We start from the raw sequence: 21,829 nt of genomic DNA, 5'->3' as shown, positions 1-21,829 counted from the left end.
TAATATACCATTTAGGAAGTTGTTGAAACAAACTTTAAGCCAAGATTACAGGTGCTCAAGAAGACTGTTAAATTTTAAGCAAATTAGAGCTATATGTATTATATGAGACCTTTTATCTTTTTTGCTTCACAGTACAGTAATAATACATACTGAGGTAGGATAAGAACCACAGTAAATGGTAAATTAAAAGTTGAGCTAATATGAATGTGTTACATCTTCCAGGTTGTTTTCAGACCTCTTCTGAGCCACACAGGGATCCAGTCCCAGGACACAGTGCCACTCTGCTATCGAATGTATTTTGGAGAACACCTTTCATTTTCAGGGACTCTAGACTGCCTCAGAGCAGATATCGTGGATTCAGACACAGCCAAAGAGAGAAAAGGCAAAAGAGCAAGAAGGTGTCTTGTATTGTTATCATATTTATGTAAAACTTTATACAAAGATTATAATACCTGTTTTTTAACATTGCTTTCTTCTATTACTGAGAAAGTAATTTGATATCTTAGTGAGAAGGTAATTTCCATCTAACAAAAATAGTAGCCACATTTTCGTAATACCCTTTGATTTTCTGATAGGTTATGAGGCCTATTTTTAGGCATATTTTTGTTCCCTGCTAGCCTCATGTAGAAGGGTCAGCCGAAGTAGTTATGTTGATATATATATATATATTTGGAATTTATTTACTACAAAAGTTGAATTTTTATGATCGTATAGATTATAGTTTTATGTATTATAATTTATTCCTAACCTCCTTTCTGAGTTACATCGACTTAGAGCAACAGGTAGTATTTTCTATTAGGAACAGAGTAGAAGTCATATTGAGAGTATAGCCCTCAGAAACAAATACACAGGAATGCTAAATGTAGTGTGGTGAAAGTTAGCCATCTTTTACGGGGATTCTTTGTTTTCACGGATAGTTCTTCAGTGTCTTCCCTGTTTGAATAGCAAATAATATGCCTACCAGTAAGATGTGACCCATCTTCTGTGAACTTGGAATCTTACTTTGGTGGGTAGATCTCGCTAAAGTATATAGGAATAGTGGAATATGGACACAGGTGGCATTTATGATTAGGTTTTGGCAACATTCTTGGTTTCATCCAATTTGTGGTTTTCCAGGGTGGTAAATTAAGAGTAAAGTGCACATGTATTCAAGTGAAATAGTTTTCATTTGAAATATTATATTTAAAATTTAAATCAGTTTTAAAAAATACAATGGCAATTATTTATAGAAAAATATATACCTTCCTCTTAATTTTGTTTCAAGTTTTATGTTTGAGGATTTCCTAATGACACAAGAACATGGAAATTGCATTGTGTGTTCCATGGACTATAAGACAGTTCTTGCTTTTCATAATTGAATTCAAAATGAAATTCAAATTTCATAATTTACATAACAATGATCATGTAAGCTGAAACACTACAAAGGGACCTTAATGATTATTAAGATTAATGGGGAAAATTACTTCTGTTTTGTGGTCTGAAAAAATGTTTTTCAAAACATTAAAAACTTTCTTACTGTTTATAAGTGTACAGGGAATAGGGAAATGAAAATACAGTAAAACTAATATTTAGTACATTGTAGTGAAAACATTAGAAACGTTGAGAATGAGTGTTTTATTTTTCTAAAAACTCATCAAAGGGTAGTTTGAATAGTGCTTGCCTTACCATCATGAAACTTAAAATACAGAAAAAGCATCTTTTCTGTGCCTTGACAAAATGTTATACTCTGTTCTAACTATTGATCAGTTTCCAACATTTTTCACTTTCAATGTCATGAAGTATCTTCATGAGTTCCTTTTACAGGGGTATGTGTTTTATTGCTGTTTTCCATGCTCTGCAGATACTGCATTTTTCACAAACTGAAGATCTGTGCAACCCTGTATTGTGCAAGTCAAGCAGTGTCATTTTTCCAACACCGTTTGCTCACTTCATGTCTTTGTGTCACATTTTGGTAATTCTTGCAACATTTCAAACTTTTTGTTATTACATTTGCTATAGTGATCTGTGATCATTGATTACAGCTTGCTGAAAGCTTAATGATGTTTAGCATTTTTTAGCAGTGAGGTATTTTTTTTTTTGAGAGGGCATCTCTCATATTTATTGATCAAATGGTTGTTAACAACAACAAAATTCTTTATAGGGGAGTCAATGCTCAATGCACAATCATTAATCCACCCCAAGCCTAATTTTCGTCAGTCTCCAATCTCCTGAAGCATAACGAACAAGTTCTTACATGGTGAACAAATTCTTACATAGTGAATAAGTTCTTAAATGGTGAACAGTACAAGGGCAGTCATCACAGAAACTTTCAGTTTTGATCACTCATTATGAACTATGAACAATCAGGTCAAATATGAATATTCGTTTGATTTTTATACTTGATTTATATGTGGATCCCACATTTCTCCCTTTATTATTATTATTATTTTTAATAAAATGTTGAAGTGGTAGGTAGACGCAAGATAAAGGTAGAAAACATAGTTTAGTGTTGTAAGAGAGCAAATGTAGATCATCAGGTGTGTGCCTGTAGACTAAGTGTTAATCCAAGCTAGACAAGGGCAATAAAACATCCACGGATGCAGACGATTTCTCTCAAAACAGGGGGGGTGAGGTTCTAAGCCTCACCTCTGTTGATCCCCAATTTCATCAGTGAGGTATTTAACTAAGGTCTGTCCATTTTCTTTTTAGACATAATGCTACTGCATACTTAACAGACTACAGTATTAGTATAAACACAACTTTTACATGCATTAGGGAACCAAAATTCATTTGGCTTTCCTGCGATACTTGTTTCATTGCCGTTGTCTGGAATCAAACCCATAGTATCTTTGAGATATGCCTGTACTCTGAAGTTTTTTACTGGCCTCACTTTCTTTGGAATATCTGCGACCTTTTTGTCACAACCATTTTCTTCTTTATGCCAGTAAGTTTGTCTTCACTGGGTTTCTCTGGTTGCTTATCTAGAGTTTCTAGAGCAGTGGAAGTGTCAACATTTCCCCAGTCAGCCATTTCTTATATAACTCTGTTTACTTAATTGAATTAACCACCAGCATTATCATTTTAGTTTTGTTGCTGAGTTTTTATCTTTGCTGTCCAGTTCCCTCTTTTGATTATCCACTTTTGGAAACTACCATGCAGGTTTATCACGAGGAGGCAACACAACTACCTACTTTATTGTCTGTGTGTGAAATGAATAATAAATGTGTATTAACCAATCCCTGGCAGACTCTGGCAGAAGGAATGTGATTAGTCAGTGATCATGATATACATCTGTTATTTAGTGATTTGTGGACTGAAAAGCTATCAGCAAGTTTGTACTTTAGGCAGTTATTCACAGTAAATTTTAGTTAAAAATTTAAACCATGTTGTTGGGGGACTGGTGTTACTAAACTAAATCATGTCAGCTGAAATCCATTCACACTGATATCATTGAATGTGGACACCAAAACATTAATACTTACTTATACTCCCTGATTAGAGTTAAAAGCTCTGAGTTTAACTTGTGTTTTTATTTGCAATAGCTAACCATATAAATATATATTTTAAAATGTAATAAGATGTTCGTATATATATATATATACATGCATATAGTATATGTATCATACATATAATGAGCTTAATACATAATTCGATTTTTATAGGTATGAGGTTACAGTCTACTCATTGACTTACTAAATGCTATATGGTAATGCCACAAAGCAGACCCTCCTCTGATGATACTTTTTATGTTCCCAGAGAGTTTCTTTGAGTGACTTTGAACTTACTGCCTTTGGTCTAGCCAAACTTAACACTCCTTTTAATTTTTCTACTATTACACAAACTGTGAGTTCTCTACAGTCTTATTTGTAGCCTACAGTTCAGTTTTCTCAGATCTCCTGTAATTCCACTTTAACTCATTTATTTGGAGTCCTTTGTCACATCACACTTTTCCTGGTACTGAATTTCAGTTGTGTCTGGGCATTTTTTGTAGCACATTGTTCATTCTGCTGATTATTGTACATTACTATTGGGTTACAGTTTCTTGTATAAACGTATACAACTCTCCTAGACTATGAGATAAAGCCATGAGAGTTATTTAATCATTTATCATAGCATCCTGCATGTAGTAAGTCCTCACAAATATTGCTTCCTTTCATCTTTCTTATCTCCAGTCAGGATAGCTGAATATATTAGGGACTTAATAGTTACTTAAAAATTTTAATTATAACTTTGGCTCCAGAGTGCCAATGTCTGTTCTTTACCTGTCAGGCCACTTTTGCTTTAAATGATTGCTTCATTATATATCCAGATATTTCCCCTCTTTTATTTGAATCTCCTCTTTTTAAGACTTTCTTGTCTCCCTTACATGTTTTCAATTCTTGTTTTTGCATGGACTATTTTAATCTCTTTTGAGTCTTCTCTCTCCTGTTAATTCTCAAAATCCAGTTTTTCCTTCTCCAACTGCATGCTTATCATTGATTATAGGCTTCCTTTGAGCTTACACATTTTCATGAATTATACTACAAAGTGGGATTTTCCTTATTAAATAAGAAATACTAGCATTCATTAAGGAATTAGTCCCTAATTAGAAATCTTTAAGATAAATTGAGAATACCAAAGTTGCTTCTTTTTTTTTTTCCTCAACAGAAAATAACCTGTTTTTAATTTGACCTGTATGGTACATATTCACATTTACATGGATGAAGGGGAAAAAATACTTTTCCATAATTTTGATGTTGAGGGTTATTACTGGTAATTGGTTTATGGAAATCTGAGGCATTTTTTGGCTTTCTAATATTAAATTCAGTATACTATTCATACATGAAAATTTGTAGATAAGCAGAAAGATTTACCAAAATTATTTTTACTAAGATTTTGGGTTTTCTATGCACTTTTAATTTTGTCTCAATTACCTTCCTCACCACTTTCAAATTATTCCAGCAGGCAATATTTATAGCAATTCGAATTATATAAAATGTAATGAAATTAACTATGTAATCCATATATTTAACAGAGGGGAGAGGATGGTTAACAGAGGTATCCTAATTGACCATAGTTGACTTTAAATTCTAGCACCATTGGAGTGTACCATCTGATGGCAAGAAAAGCCATTTTCTCACTTAACTGAAATCATTTATGTAAGTCCACTTAGTTTTTGACTAGTCAGTTATAGATTGAGATCAAAAAGGAAGACTTGAGGTCTAGTTTCCAACTTATAAAAGGTTGGTTTACTGAAAAAGCATATTCTAGTTCAATTTCTTAGAATTGTTTTAAATGGCTTATAGCATACTTCACCTTGGAGATTATTTCACTGATAAATTGCTAAAGATTATCTGGTTCTGGGGAAAAGGAAATAACCGTGACCTTTTTTTCCCCCACATTTTTAGGCAAGGCCATATGAATCTTCTTCCTCCACTTGAATTCAAACCAGCATTAATGTTGGAAACCTTCAGCCTCAGTGCTGTTGTAATGGAGAAGTCGGTGTGCACCCCTCAGAACTCTACCAGTGCTCTTTCTTTTCATGATCTCAATAAGCGTTACTATAATACCTTTCACTGCAACTTTACTATTTCCTGTCAGTCAATAAGCCAGCATGTAGATATGGCTTTGGTTCGTCTTATTCATCAGTTTAGTACAATGATAGATGACATCAAAGCAACTCAGACTGACATTAAACTTAGCAGGTACACAGCTGGATCAGCTTCCCCAACACCGACCTTCAAAACCAGAAAACATCGGGACTTTCGCTCCTCTGACTTCAGCCGCAGTTCTAGAGGAAGTCTTAATGGCGGCAACAGAGTAAATAATGCAAAGAACAAACGGACCAACAATGAGAATAACAAAAAGGAATCTCGAAACAAAAATTCATTAGGCAGATCTGAAAGAAGAACTTCAAAAGTGTCTAGGAAAGGTTCCAAAGATGTGGTAGATCATATGACTATTCACATGGATGACTCGGACTCAATTACAGTGTCGGAACAAAGTGAGCCTTCAGCTGAGTGCTGGCAGAACATGTATAAATTGCTTAACTTCTATTCACTCATCTCTGATCCAACAGGAATATTGGAAAAGTCTTCAGAAACATTTGGACCAGCAGGTAGTGGATATTTTTATATTTCTAAAGTTTCTCTTGAGAACAGTAGTAATACTAAAATAGACAGTAAGGTGTTCATCATGTTTTTGTAATCATATAAGTGGATAATTGAATGAAGAACAATTGGCAATCACCCAGGTTGGGAAATAGCAATGGCTATCAGATATTCTTCCACCCTATTCCCCATCCTTCCTAACCCTTATTCAGTATGGTGTTAGAGAATTCAGACAGACCTGCTTTCAAATACCTGACTGTTTACTTTCAGTGTGACCATGGGAAAATGTTAAGAATGTTTTTTAAAATGGCTTTGGTAGAGAAAAGAAGGAAGAGGGCTGTCTTAGGATGTGAAGGAAAGAAAGGTTCTTCCCTGATGTTTAGAGTGTCCTCATTTTTGCAGTTTTTATACCTAAACCCATATATTTCCATTTACTTACAAAGGAGTTAGGAGCCCAACAGAGCCAACATGTAAAGTTGTGTTTGAAAATGAGCAAGATAGTAACAGTCTGACTAAGACGCAGAGGAAACGGAGCTTGGTAACTTCTGAACCTCAGCACGTTACTCTAATAGTGTTTGGGATTGGCATGGTGAACCGCACACACCTGGAGGCCGACATTGGTGGCCTAACAATGGAATCAGAACTGAAGAGGATTCATGGCAGTTTTACACTTAAGGAAAAAATGAAAGGTATGATGGTGTTCTCATAGAGCAGTACTGCTTTTCTGAAGAAAGCCAATGCCATGGCTCCCAAATTCCTACTTTGCAGTTTTTCTTCAGAAAATGGAACTTCCTGTTTATATGGATCAAGAGGGCTAGTTTACAGTTTTTTTCCTATTTATTTTTTTAATTTTCCAAGTTTTCTTCACGAAGTATTCTGAGATTTAAAGTGTCATTAGGCTATTGAATGCCTTAGGCTTCATTCATGCATGAATGGCATGTTAAACTGTATATTTAGCATTCTTTCAATTTTGACACATAGTCTATATATATGAAATCGAAAGTAGCTCTGAATAGTTTAAATTTTATTATAACTTTAAAATTATCCTTTGTAGCTGAATGTAGGAATGAACTACGATTACAATACAAAATGCAATTTTTTCATCTCCTGAATTCATATAATTATTTTTTTTACACTTAAGATGTTTTACATCAAAAGATGACTGAGACATGTGCCACTGCTCATATTGGTGGTGTTAATATTGTGCTGCTTGAAGGGATTACACCAAATATACAGTAAGTGTGTCAACTTTTCTTTTTTTCTTAAGCTTGTTTGTTATAGTTTTGTAGGAAACTTAAAATTGATTGGATGAATCCTATACCTGCTGAGTTTTGAGGTTTATATACATAATGTTCTCAGATACTGTGATTTGTCATTAAGAATATCACCAAATGAAATTTTTCAGAAACATTTTTTTCCCTTCCTAAAATTGGTTGATTAACTCCCTTCCCCTGCTGAAAAACTGACTCCCAGTACATAGTAAGATTGTGAAACAAGAAAAATGATTACAGTGCATGTAAGTTAAACATAAAAGATAGAATAGATCACATAATTCAAATAGTTAAGTAACATAAATTTATAGTCAATATACACTCTTAATTTTATGTTAGGTAATCATTACCAGTATTCATGCTGGGTTTCAAAACTTTCTTGTGCCATTTTTTTCTTTTAACGATTTTAACAGTGCAGCCTGAGACCTCTCTAATAGTATAGGTAAACTTTTTACAGTAAAGATATACCATATCATTTTTCTTTTGACTTTCCTCTTACTTTTTCTTTATAAATTCTGCTCTTATTTCTGTTCAGGATTGTTCTGATAATGATTACCTTTAAACATGACATTCATATCACTAATCTATTATCAATACATTTAACCATTGAGTTTGTTCATTAATTTATAAGTATATGCCTTCATGTCTGATTTCGTTTAAGTGGAGCAGTATGTTTTTTCATTACAACAATAATAGTATACACAACAGTAATACAACTCCTTTTAAGTTCCCGGACCGATTCCAATGCGTGTGTGTGTGTGTGTGTGTGTGTGTAGAGGAGGGGGTCTTCCAATGCACAACACCGACCAATTCTCAAACACCAGCAGGGTATCCGAGAGCCCAACTCATTTCTGACGCTATCTGCCCAGAGACAGTACCAAATTCCCCACCATAAGCCCTCCATCCTACAAGATAGCCCTTCGTGCCCCACTTGACACCAGTCTCAAGCCCCAGGCAGTTCCCTGTGCTTCTGACCAACCAGCTACAGATTGGAGGTTCTGACAACCTCCCCCTCTGAGGTTCGTAAATTTGCTGGAGGGGCTCACAAAACTCAGGAAAACATGTTTACTAGTTTAATAAAGGGATACCATAAAGGATACAAGTTAACAGCCAGATGAAGAGATGCATAGGGCAAGGTCTCAAATAAAGGAGTGTCTATCCTTGTGGAGTTTGGGACCTGGCTCAGTGACATGTGGAAGCTTTCTGGTTCCTCAAGAACGAAAGCTCTCTCATACAGAGAAGCAGGATCCAGGAGAGTGATAAACTCTTCTCAGGGGTTTTGTGAGGGCTTCATTGCATGGTCATGATTGACTAAATCCTTGGCCATTGGCTGATTCAGCTTCCAGCCCCTGCCCTTGGGCTGGGGGATGGGGCAGTCCAAAGGTATCTCATTAACATCACAAGACACCCATTTCACCTTTAAGATTCTGCAGTGTTCTCAGGAACTGTGGATGAAGATCAACCTGGAAAATACATGTTTGGTCAATGACCAAATATGTATTCTTATGACTCATTATATCTCAAGCAGTTTTATGTTGTAACTACAAAGTGTGTTATGATAATTTGGGTCGGATCTTGATAATTTTCTGTTTATTATTATTAAAACTAGTTAATGGCCTACAATCATCCTATAAAACATCTATCATGCTAAATACCAACTGAATAGTGGATTGGTTCAGCCTTATGGGAGTTAAATATCAGTCATAGATTAACTTGACCCATTACATAACTATTCATATTTTAAGCATAGACGATATGATAGCTGTCTTGGGGAACATTTATTGAAATGGACATTTGTCTCACTGGATAGTTTGACCTATAATCTAGAACCAAAGAGTGTATTTCATTATAGCTGCCTGAATGGTGTATATCGCATTTCCTAGGCAGTCTTTTGAAGAAACAGGCAATTCCATCAGTTGTAAGAAACAAGATCTTTCCTTTTATTCAGTATGGGAGAAGTGGTATAATAATATCACAGTTGCAATCTTAACAAGTACATGATATGGACCAGGAGCCTCACTAGACTATTTTATTTAATCCTCACCGCAGTGCTATGAACTGGGGTGGTTTTACCCCCACCTTACAGAGCAATCTATTGAGATTAAGAAAGATCAAAGCTTAAATGTTTAAAATGCTTAAAATTGTACTTTTGGAAAGAATTGCCTGTACATTCCACCTGACCATGCTGCTTCTCAGACCTTGGGTTCCATCATCCCTTTGTTGACTTTAAATTTAAAGTACCATGGTTACTTTAACCTATTCAGAAAGCAAAACAAATTTCTTTAGATGTCCCATGTGTTTTATTTACTCTATCCTCTTGGACCTCTTATCTCTATTATCTACTCTCTCTCAAGAAAAGGGCTTCAAAGGTTTCTAAACTTGTAAAACCTAGTATTTGTAAAACAGATTTTTATATAAGTTTTATATAGTTAATATTTCTTGCCTTAAAAAAAAGAACCCAAGCCAAGATCCCCTAACTTTTTATTTGAAAAGTAAAAGTTATTAATTACTCACTGCCAAACTCCAGTGATATTAAGACTTTCTGGGTTTATTCTTTGGCTTTTCATTTCCAATTCAATTAAAAGGAAATGGAAGTCAAAATAATTGAAAACGTTCTTTGAGGGAAAACTTTAAAAGTGGGAAATAAAAGATTTCCAGATGATTTGTCATGTTGTGACTAATTTATGCATGAATGTTTACTTGCTTACTTTTTCTTTCCTTGCTTTCTCTTGAATCTTCACCTATAGACTGGAGGATTTTCCTACATCTCCTACAAGCACAGCCAAACAAGAGTTTCTGTATGTCATATTACTCTTTCATGGGCTTTATGATTAACATAGTATTGAATAGTTTTAAAGAAATATTTAGATTATCTGCATGGCTATGAATGTATGTAGTCATTATTTTGTAGCTTTTATATAGACCCTCTTATAGATTAAAGCTACTGGTATTCAAGGAAAGCACACAGGTAAGGGTCTCGTTTTTGACACTTCATACCTTGCTTTATTCTGAAAGAGTATGACACTATATAGTTGTTTTTTGCCTTTTTTTCCCCTTTCTGTGGTTGTCTAGCAACATTGATCATGTGGCATATGTACTTTTTTTGCTTGTGTTTTTTTTAACACCTGTTACCTTACAAAATTTATCACAAATCTTTGTTAATGTTTGATGTGATAATAGAAGCTAGAAAGTTTCACTTTGCAGAAGAACTTTTACTAATTGCCAAAATAATTATTAAAATACTAATAGATGAATATATCTATGTATCTCAACCTTACAATTCCATTTTTAAGATGGGGAGTGTTTATTGCTCTATTGGTAGATTTTATGTATGGCTTTTACTATATGAACTTTTTTATTTTGAGTGGCTTGATTTGACCCATGTACGTCTAATATTTCATGACAGTGAGCTATACTACTATAGTGCTATATTTAAATATCATAAGAGTTTTTACCACCATGACAAATTCATATGTTACTTAGCACTGGTTATTTCTTTGAAAATTTTCTATAAAATTTGAATATACTGAATAAGTAGATGAATTTACATTATATTCCATGCTGAAAAAATTATGATACTTGGTGAGATTTGTTTGTCTCTCAATAAAAAACCATAGACAAAATGTCATCAATTAATAGCCCTTTGTTGGGATTATCTATGAAATGTATCACTTCATCAGCCAACTAGAAGTACTAAAAAGAATAAATGCACTAATATTAAATTAGAGAATTAATTATTTTCTGGAAAACACCCTTCCATATTAGTGTCATCTTAACAGGTACAGAAGATAATACCTGGTTCTACTAATCATAGTAGCTAGAGAAGAATTAAAGTAAAATTATGGATAACTCATAATTGTATCTTATAAAATGTTTAATTCCTCATTCTGGGTCTCCTTATATCTTTAACATGTGCAATTTGACAAGAGTTAGTCAAATATCATCTACAGTTTCTGGCTCAGGGTAGGACTATCATGTTGTTCAACCCCAAGTAACACCACTCACAATGGTGAGCATCATTTACATAGACTCCTGTTGTGAATGGTGCCCTCTGAAGTTGGGCAACAGAGAGTCCCTGAGGTCCTTAACATTACAATTTCTGCTGGGAATACCACAGTAGTATTTGTAGTAGGAGAGCAATCAGCCCAATTAGCTTTTTCCATTTGGACTTTGGGTATATAACTGAAAATCCAGTGTTGGGTATGTGCTTTTGTAATCCAAAGTGGTGTGTAAGCAGATATATGTAGATTTTAAAGGTAAAACAATGAGGTAGGTGTAGAATTTCTTGACTGTCATAATGAGACAGACTTCCTTGTAAATGTATGTTTCATTTCATTCAATAGATGGATGCTCTTCACAAGTAGAAAGCCATTTGCATTTTAGTGCCATCTGAGTGTTCTGGCTCATGCTGAAATTGAATTTAAAATGAAATTCATTTATGACAAACAGTAGCTTTATTTATTATACTATTTAAGATAAGGTACAAAATTGAGTAACTAGTTATCATCCCAGAATCTACCCTCATGTTGGCTAGACCAAGTCCATAGATTGCTTTTTTTATTTCTTTTTCTAGTCAGTGGTAGTCTCTGAGAAATGGTTGCCTTTGTGGAAGAAAGCAATATAATTTTTTAGTAATCATTTTTTAATTTTATGTAATACCTGGATTTCACTGTCTATAAAGAATCAAGATCTCTGATAAAGCCACTGTCATACCTCTCAAGGTTAATTCTAATTGAAGTTAAATGTAATGAATTAATTCTTTAAGTCTCGGATTATAAATAAATTCTTCATGAATCCTACGCAACCTAAGTAGAGATAAATATATGTGAACTGACATGTAGTTAATATGAAATTTAAATTCTGTGTGTTGTTTTGCTAAATCTATTGAATCCTTTGCCCATTTGAAAGATAATTTATGTTAGAAGCTATCCTTTTACTATCTGGGCCTTTATTGATACAGTTTATTGACATGAACCTTTCCATTGTATCTCAAGACTGCTTCATCATGGCCTCTACATACATGACTTATCACATGCTATCTGTGGAATTTCACAGTTGTATCAAGAGTCATTATGCTATGCTTGTTTCTGCTCATTCATTTCACAAAGTTCAGTGAGTGCCTATCTCTGAATATGTCTATGTGTTCAAGGCCCTGTTCTAGGCATTGGAAAGAGAGGACGAGAAACCAAGAAATATAATATCTCTCTGCTTTATTGTCTGTACCTGTAAAGCTTACCAATTTTTAACTAAGTAGTAGTCATTATGAATTGGATTTTTATCATTCTTTGCCAGTTGTTGAAAATAAATAATGGAAAATGCAATTTAAATTTATTCCTTATGTTAGATGATTGTCAGGCTAATTTATTTGACTGATTAGATTTTAAGAAATACAGTATTTTTTTCTTTTCATAGTCTATGTCTGTGCTTTCTTAGTGGTTGTACAGAATTGTAAAATAAGTTGGAGAAGAAAAGAGGAGTTCTGAATGGGGAAAAGAATCAAAATGAAATTTTGTGTGTTGTATATGTGTAATATGTCGGTGTTCATTCTTTTACGTACATGTGAGCACATACTTTTTTTTTCTGAAAAGTCTTTATTAAAGAAATAGAATCATAGTATAAAGAGTATAAACTAAATGTATTTCAGTATTTTTGGAAAACATTATTTCTTTAACATATGATTTAAAGGGATGAGAAATTTTAAGTCATTTAGTTCATTGAATGATTTAAAGGCATTTGTCTTGTTCTCAAAACACTTTTTCAAAATTTCTCTTCATGTAGCTATATTTTAATGGTCCTTCTTTCTTTTAATAGAACTGTAGTGAAATGCAGTATTGCCAAGTCCCAAGCCCTCTACAGTGCCCAGAGAGGACTGAAGACTAACAATGCTGCTGTGTTCAAAGTAGGGGCTATCAGCATCAACATTCCCCAGCACCCTGCCACCTTACATAGCATGATGGTTCGAAGTTCTCATCAATTATCCAAACAGATCTCAGATCTCATCAGACAACCTTCTGCAGTGTAAGTTAATTCTTCAAGTTCTGTGATTCTGTATAATACTTCAGATCATTCTTTGCTATGTTAAAAATAGTTTGGAGGAAGACAGAGGGTTACATCTAAATATTGACCATTTTGGACTATGGGGCAGGTGGAAAGTAGCCAAACATGATCATCAAGACCCATGTTGTATATAAATACTATGTCACAGATACATTGTCACTGTTCCATATTGCATGAGTGAAGCCTAAGAGATCCTAGAGATTTGTGGACATCATAATAGGTACTAATAAAAAGCAAACTGACAAATTCTAGGACAATTATTGTTTACTTTGAACTCATCAAAATTTATTACTGCAGAGGTTTAAAAATTACAGTGACTGTTTATGTCCCATGTATGTTTTTGTGCATGAAATTATGTACATGGTTCAAAACAGGAAGTGATCATGCCACACAGACATTTTAAAGGGCAGTAAATTGAACCTTTGTACATTTATTCCATGTCTATAACCTTTGTTCATGGGTCTGCATGGCTCAGCTTTGTTCCTGGTCTCCAAAGCTATAACTACTGATTAATAAAAATCTGATAGGTAAAAGGTAAAAAGTTTGTTTTTTTATGTTTTATTTTTCTTGTCCTACAAGGTAAAAAAAAACTGTGTCTTTTGACAATGTCCTGAAACAGTGATTTTTCCCAATTACTCCATCTATATCTTAATTCTGATGTAATACTAATTAATGTCTGGTTCATTTAATAGTATCAATTTAAATATGTTTCTCCTATTGATGGAATATGGAATTGAGAATGTGTACATGAGCTTTAGTTTTAAGATACTCTAAGGAGTTTTTTCATATTATAATGTATTGGCATAGAGTATAGTAGCTGAAAAATAAGACTAGAGTCTGACTGAGTTCAAATCCTGGCTTCACCACTTTCTAGCTCTGCTTACTCTTTTGTAAAGTGGAGATAAGTAGTACCTACCCAAAGGGCTTGTGAAATAAATGAATAAATGATAACAAACACATGAAGCCCTAAGAACACTACCTGGCACATAGTATGCTCTCAAATTATTAGTGTTGGTGTTATTATTATTAATAGTGGTAGTAATAATCTTAAACAATAGAGTACATAATGGTTAAGTCATGGAATTTGGAATCAGGCAAACCTGAATTTAAACGTCAGTTTCACAATAATGATATGCATGGCCTTGGCAGTATAACATTCCAGTTTATATGATTATTATTATTATTTCTTGTTTACTTTTGTAGATCATCATTTTCTCAATGGCTGTGTTTAGGAAGCCTTAATATGATCTGGTATTGGAAAAGTAAACATCTGCTTACAGTTTATTTTTGCTAATTTTCATGATGAACTCCAGTGATTTTTATACAGTCAAATGGTAACTGTTCTAATTGTCTTTTTTAAATTACTTTTTTGCTTTATAGCCCACAGCCTGTAAAAGAAGACATTGCAACACCCCTCCCTTCTGAAAAAACCCCGACAAGTGTAAATCAAACTCCTATTGAAACAAATGAATTTCCTCAGCTACCGGAAGGTTTAGAGAAGAAGCCTATTGTTCTTAAATTCAGTGCCATGTTAGATGGTATTGCCATTGGAGCAGCACTTTTACCATCTCTGAAAGCAGAATACAAGATGGGAAGAATGAGAAGTCATGGAATGACAGGTAACATTGAATTTTGAATTCAGTCTCTTATTAAAGTTTATGATTGGTTTGAGAAATTAGTAATATTTTGATGACAAGGTAAACTTGGTTTTATAAGATGAAAATTTAAATAATTTTAATCAGGACACTTGTATTTCATTAATGATACTCTTCAATCAAGTGAAACACCATCTTGAATGACCAGCATGAAGCCTGCTCTTATTTGAATGCTCAAGAGTTACTCAACTATTGAGGCTGTTTCCCATTTAAACTTGAGGAGGTTTTATGTCTGTTAGGTTCTTAGAGCCTAAATAACTTGGTTAATTTTCACACTGAGTACATTTAGCTCAAATCAGAGGTAATTTGACTACTTCAAAATAGCTATTTCTGTAAGGTTTTATGATCCTTATATAGTCTTTCCAATAATTCTTTGCTGTTATATTTATATTCTGAAAAGTATTACTATACAAATGTGTGTACCCAGTTTAAAGAATGATAGGAACTGTGAACTCACCAACCCATTATACGATTAAGAATTAAAACATTACCAGTACTTTTAAGGCTCCTTCAAGGAATATTATCACTACCAGGTGATACTCCCCTTTACTGCTCAAGGAGTAATCACCCTCATAATTTTGTTGTGTACAGTCCTTTGCTTTTCTTATGGTTTTACTGCATGTGTATATATTTATAACTGACTTAAAGTTTGCCATTGCTTGTTTTGAACTTTATACGGAATCCCACTGATGTATTTTTTAAACTAGGAAATTTTGTGCTGTAGATTTTGTTTGAGATTCATCTGTATTCATTCATGTATCTGATTCATTCATTTTTCACTGAAATATAATAATCTCTTAAGTAATTTTATTACAATCTGTCCATTTTCCTATTGATGGAATTTCAGCTCATTTTACTTTTTTGCTATTACAGTTTTCCTATGTATCTCCTGATGCACACGTGTAAGAGTTTATCCAGGATATTTACTTAGGAATGATTCGACTAGACTATCTTCAGTTTCCCCAGGCAATGCAAAAACTGTTTTCCGAAGTGCTTGTGTCTACAAGCAATTACTCTTCCATTGTATTTGATATGAGTTCCCCTTGTTCCGCATCCTTGTCAACACTTGGTATTTTCTGACTGCTAAATTTTTGCTTATTTGGTAAATGTGGAATGGTATCTCATTGTGGTCGTATTAATGAAGCTAAATTTTTTTATGTGATTAAGGGACCTTATGTTTTCTTATTTGAAGTATGTGTTGATGGTTCTTATTGCCCATTCTAGCATTGAGTCATTCGTATTTTTTTTGGTTAACAGGAATTCTTTCTATGTTTTGTATATTAAACCTTTGATGTTACATGTTTAACCTATATTGTCATGGAGTCAGAGGCTTATTTCACTTTGTTGTCTTTTCATCAACAGAAATTCTTAATGTAATTGAATTTAGCAGTATTTTCCTGTATGATGTGTATTTTTATATCTTAAATCCTCTTCTCAGGATCATGAAGATATCTCTTATGTTTTCTGTTCCATGCTTTGCAGTTTTGCTTTTCATATTAAAGTACTTAATCTATGTGACATTGATTATTCTTTTTTCTTTAATACGGTGTGGAGTGGTATGACCAGTTATCTTAGAAAGACTTACTAACGAATCTGCTCTTTTTTCATTGATACATAATCCAGTTCTGTCACCTGTTAAGTGTTTATGTGGGATCTGTTTCAAAGTTCCCAATCATGTCTTCTGGTTCTATATGCACCAGTACCATAGTGCCACCTGACTTTTCCTTTTTTAGGAGTTGTCCTGGTCATTTGTGATTCTTTGTTCCTTCATACACATTTTAAAATCAACTTGTCAAGTTCCCTGAAAAACCCTGCATACATTTTATATGAATTTATTAAGTCATTAGATTTTCTTGAGGAGACTTGACACTATTGATTGATAATGAGAACTGATAAAAAATTTAACCTTCCTATTATTGAATATGTCTATTTCTCTGTCTCTTTAGGTCACCTTCAGTGTTTTTCTACCAAGTTTAAAATTTTTCCTCTGAAGAGTTTTGTGCACCTGTTGCAAGATAAATTTATTTACCCAGACAGCTTATGTTGCTGTAGTAGTAATTACAAATGATATATTTTATAAAACAGCACCTTTCTAAACTGGTATCTTATGTACAAATATGCTTGATCTTTTTAATGTTAATATTATTTTCAGCAACCATATTCAAGTATTTTATTATTGTTAATAAGATTCTTTGGTGTTTCCTAAGTAGATATTCATACCATGTGCAAATAATACTTTTGTTTCTTCCTCAGTCTTTATGCCTTTTTATTTTTTTTCTTGTCACAGTGTTCACTAAAACACATATTGTCACATCCTTGTCTTATTCTCATTTTTTAGAATCAGTATTTCACCAATGAATGTGATGTTTCTTGCTAGGTTCCCTTTTCAGATTAAGAAAACTTCTATGCTGAGTTTCCATGAAGAATAATTGAGGAATATCATCAATTACATTTTTATGCATCTGTTGAAATTGGAATGTTTTTTTCTCCTTTATTCTGTTAATGTGATAAATTATGTTAATTTAAAAATCACTCACATACGTATATGTATGAATATGTACATGTATCTATTCACATATATATGGGTATGTGTGTCTTATTCCTAGCATTTTCTTTATTGAGAGGGATTTTTCTGAACATCCAGATCTTTTTATTACCAGAAAGAGAAGCACTCTAAAGTGAGTTTCCAGAATTGGCAGAGCTAGAGTACTGGGCTTCAGATATTGAGCTGACATTAAGCTAGACTTATCTTGGCCATTTATTCAGGGCATCCATGGAACACAAGAGTCAACCGCAGCAGCAAGTAAAAAACCAACATGCATTTTAGAACTGGAAAGGTACAAATCTTTAGGAGCAAAGTTAATGTACTATCAAATTGCCAGACAGATAAGAACACATAATTCTTCTTGCAATTAAGGAAAGGGATAATAAAAATAGTGAAAGAATGACTGCATTAGTGATAAGAGATGACCTGAGGCCAAGGGTCACTTCAGTCTTGTGTTTTTATTTGTTGTTGCTGGAGTAGTAATAGTAGTGGTAGTTACTTTGGTGGCCAGTGCTCACTCCCTGCAGCCTGGAAACCTTAGTTAGTGAGTCCGCCTCGTTAAAGTACTGAGTGAGATGAGATCAGAGCAGTTGTGACCTATCTAGCCATTCACAGTTGCATCATTTGGTGAAAGAGCATTTTTCTGTTTATGGATAAGCCATTGCTGGTATATACATTAGTATGTACTGAGTGAATACAAAAATGGGGAATATAGGTGACCTTTAAATAGCATTTTGAAAAAAAGGAAAATTATTTCTGGCACAAGGGAGAACACTAGGAATACACAATAAATTATAATATATAGGCTGGCAAAATAAGCTATTTAATGATGTTTGGAGAGAATTGGTAATGTACAGAACAGTATCAGTAGATTTTCTTGGTTGGAAAGGAGCATGGCATATACATTACGCAGTATATGTAATGGGCAACAACAGACCTTGATTTTAATAAGATTTCTACCACTTCTTAGTGTTCTCATAAATAGCTGGAGAAACATGGCCTGAATAATAGTATATATTTTGTACTTATAACTGTTTGAACAGCTACATGGCATATTATTGATTTAAGTGTTTAAAACCAACAGTATATTTAGTAAGTAAACAAAAACTTACACCATCCTTATTTGGTATATGGTCCCATTAATAACTGTTGTTAAGGTCAAAGATACATGTGTTTGTATAATTTTTTACTTGATGAATGTTTTCAGTAAGTGCAATTTAATTGATTTTTAATTTCAGTATTTCCTCCCACACTGAATAAGAATCAGTTGTCAACTGCCAACCACTCTTTTTTTTTTTTTTTTGCACTTAACTAATTTCTCTTGTCATGTCTCTCTTATTTGTAGCTGATGTTAAGCACCTAATGGACTTTCTGGCTTAATAATACTGACTAACTAACTCTATAGTTATCATGAATATATTTAAAAATTAGATTTATTTTATAAGCAAATTTAAAATAACCTTTTTATATCTTTCAGGTTTGGGGATATGCATACAATTTTCTTAGATACCATTTTTTGAACAAATTAAGGAATAAATGAGTGAATGAGCACCTGAAAAAACAAATAACTTTTCTTATTTCTTACAGGTGCACAGACCAGGTTCACATTTGAGTTGCCAAATCACAGATTGCGTTTTACTTCAAAAGTTTCTGCCACAGATATGTCAACCATTCCTCCTTCTGCCAGTCTTAACCTTCCTCCTGTTACCATGTCAGGGAAATATATAATGGAAGAGCATGATAGTTACTCAGATCAGGTGTGGAGTATAGATGAACTGCCTTCTAAACAAGGGTACTATTTACAAGGAAATTATCTACGTTGTGTGGCAGAAGTAAGCTTACTTTTTAATTTTCTTACGCTTAGTTATTTAGGATTCTTCAAACTTCAGGTGTACCAAAATATGTAGTGATCCAAACTTTTAAGACAAAACATTAAATCATTTATTTTTATAGAATTCTATACCAAATATATTGTGTGCATGAATATGTGCATGTAGGTATCTGTTGCCCTATAGTTTTATTTAAACATGCCTTGTGTTTTTTTTAACCAGTTATCTTTTAGTTCATATTTCTTACATCAGGTTTCACATCCTTCTCTGCAGTAGTTTCATGATTCATTTGGTTATAAAAAGCTAATAGTGTTTAACATTTGAAATGTGCTTTATACACACCAATTCGTATAATCCTTAAAGCTATCCCAGGAGGTAGATATATTCACATTTTATAAGTGAAGAAACTGAGCCTTTAGGAGGTTATATGATTCAGCCAGGTACACATAATTATTAACTATCTAGAGGTCACATAGATAAAATAATTAGAGTCAGATTTACAGAATAACTTCTTTATGAAAGAAAGTTGAAAACCAGCACACCTGATTGCATTGTTTTCTCACTTTATATCTGTATAACTGTCACAAGTTTAAAAAGCATTTGGAGCTCTGTACAGCAGAGCACACCATCAGTACAACAAAAAGACATCTTACAGTATGGGAGAATATATTCATAAATGACAGATCTGATAAGGGGTTGACATACAAGTTATATAAAGAGCTCACAAACAAAAAGCAAATAAGCCAATTAAAAAACAAACAAACAAACAAAAAGCAAATAAGCCAATTAAAAAATGGGCAGAGGAGCTGAACAGACACTTCTCCAAAGAAGAAATTCAGATAGCCAACAGGCACATGAAAAGATGTTCCACATCCCTAATCATCAGAGAAATGCAAATTAAAACCGCAGTGAGATATCACCTCACACCAGTTAGGATGGCCAACATTCAAAAGACAAACAACAACAAATGTTGGCGAGGATGTGGAGAAAGGGGAGTCCTCCTACACTACTGGTGGGAATGTAAATTAGTTCAACCATTGTGGAAAGCAGTATGGAGGTTCCTCAAAATAGAAATACCATTTGACCCAGGAATTCCACTCCTAGGAATTTGCCCTAAGAATGCAGGAGCCCAGTTTGAAAAAGACATATGCACCCCTGTGTTTATCTCAGCACTATTCACAATAGCCAAGAAATGGAAGCAACCTAAGTGTCCATCAGTAGATGAATGGATAAAGAAGATGTGGTGCATATACACAATGGAATACTATTAAGCCATAAGAAGAAAACAGATCCTACCATTTACAACAACATGGATGGAGCTAGAGGATATTATGCTCAGTGAAATAAGCCAGGCAGAAAAAGACAAGTATCAAATGATTTCACTCATACGTAGAGTATAAGAACAAACCAAAAACTGAAGGAACAAAACAGCAGCAGATTCCCAGAACCCAAGAATGGACTAACAGTTACCAAAGGAAAAGGGACTGGGGAAGATGGGTGTGAAGGGAGGAATAAGGGGGCAAAAGGGACATCATGAGTAGCACGTATAATGTAGAGGGGGACACATGGGGAAGTTAGTATAACACAGAGAAGGCAAGTTGTGATTCTATAGCATCTTACTACGCTGATGGACAGTTGGCTGTAATGGGGTAGGGTATGTGGTGGGGACTTGATAATAGGGGGGGTTTAGTAACCATAATGTTGTTCATGTACATTAATGATAGGGAAAAAAAGCATTTGGATAAAAAGTTTGATTTGTGGCAATCAGGTCATCTGTTACTATATAGTAAATTTGATATAGTAAAAAACCAAAGCTGACAGAGATTCATGTTCCCTGAATATCCCAACTGTCAAGTGAGAGATGCAGGAGTCACACACTGCGCTGTCATTCAGTGTACTCTGACACTTTGTCAGAAATAATTGTAGTTTTATCAAAAAGCATTTTGCTAACTATTTGTTTTATAAGTTTTATTTTCTAGACTCTGAAGCATCTACAAGAACATTCTTTGGTTTCTTTGCTAGAAATGCTACAGCTATGGGAGCGTATTTACTTTAAGCCTTTTTATTTCTTTGTTAGACCCTGTTTGCCCTAGTTAGTACCTCTCCAAAGTTTGGGACTTCTGTATATAAAAAATGAGGATACAAAAATACAGTGTATAAGATTAGAGGTGAAATATTAATTTAAAAGATAGATTATAAAGCATATTTCATTTGTATTTTCTACTCTGAAAAATAAGTGCCCCAAAACTCTAGTTTAGCAATACTGTTATTAATGCTTCATTTGACAGAAAATAGAACAAATCTAATACAGTATATTGCATAATTTCTTACTAATATTGCTATTAGAAAGGTATGGAGTTTGTAATTGGGACAGAATACAATCCCAATTTCACTAAGAATGCAA

At 33.7% G+C, this 21,829-nt stretch overlaps 1 protein-coding gene across 1 annotated transcript in view; it reads left to right on the top strand.

Annotated features, from left to right (window-relative positions):
• The window catches only part of BLTP1 (bridge-like lipid transfer protein family member 1), a 206,293-nt gene that overhangs the window by 114,945 nt on the left and 69,519 nt on the right, over positions 1-21,829 (top strand). Inside the window, 8 exon segments of the mRNA XM_073238071.1 lie at positions 223-398; positions 5,367-6,076; positions 6,512-6,757; positions 7,210-7,303; positions 10,087-10,137; positions 13,151-13,357; positions 14,777-15,015; positions 19,184-19,428. Coding sequence (XP_073094172.1) covers positions 223-398; positions 5,367-6,076; positions 6,512-6,757; positions 7,210-7,303; positions 10,087-10,137; positions 13,151-13,357; positions 14,777-15,015; positions 19,184-19,428 — 1,968 coding nt within the window.

The sequence above is a fragment of the Manis javanica genome, chromosome 5 (assembly GCF_040802235.1).
Source record: "Manis javanica isolate MJ-LG chromosome 5, MJ_LKY, whole genome shotgun sequence".
In the NCBI taxonomy this organism is placed as follows: Eukaryota; Metazoa; Chordata; class Mammalia; order Pholidota; family Manidae; genus Manis; species Manis javanica.
Note: the sequence above shows the minus strand (reverse complement) of the source record. Positions and strands in the feature narration are given on the sequence as shown.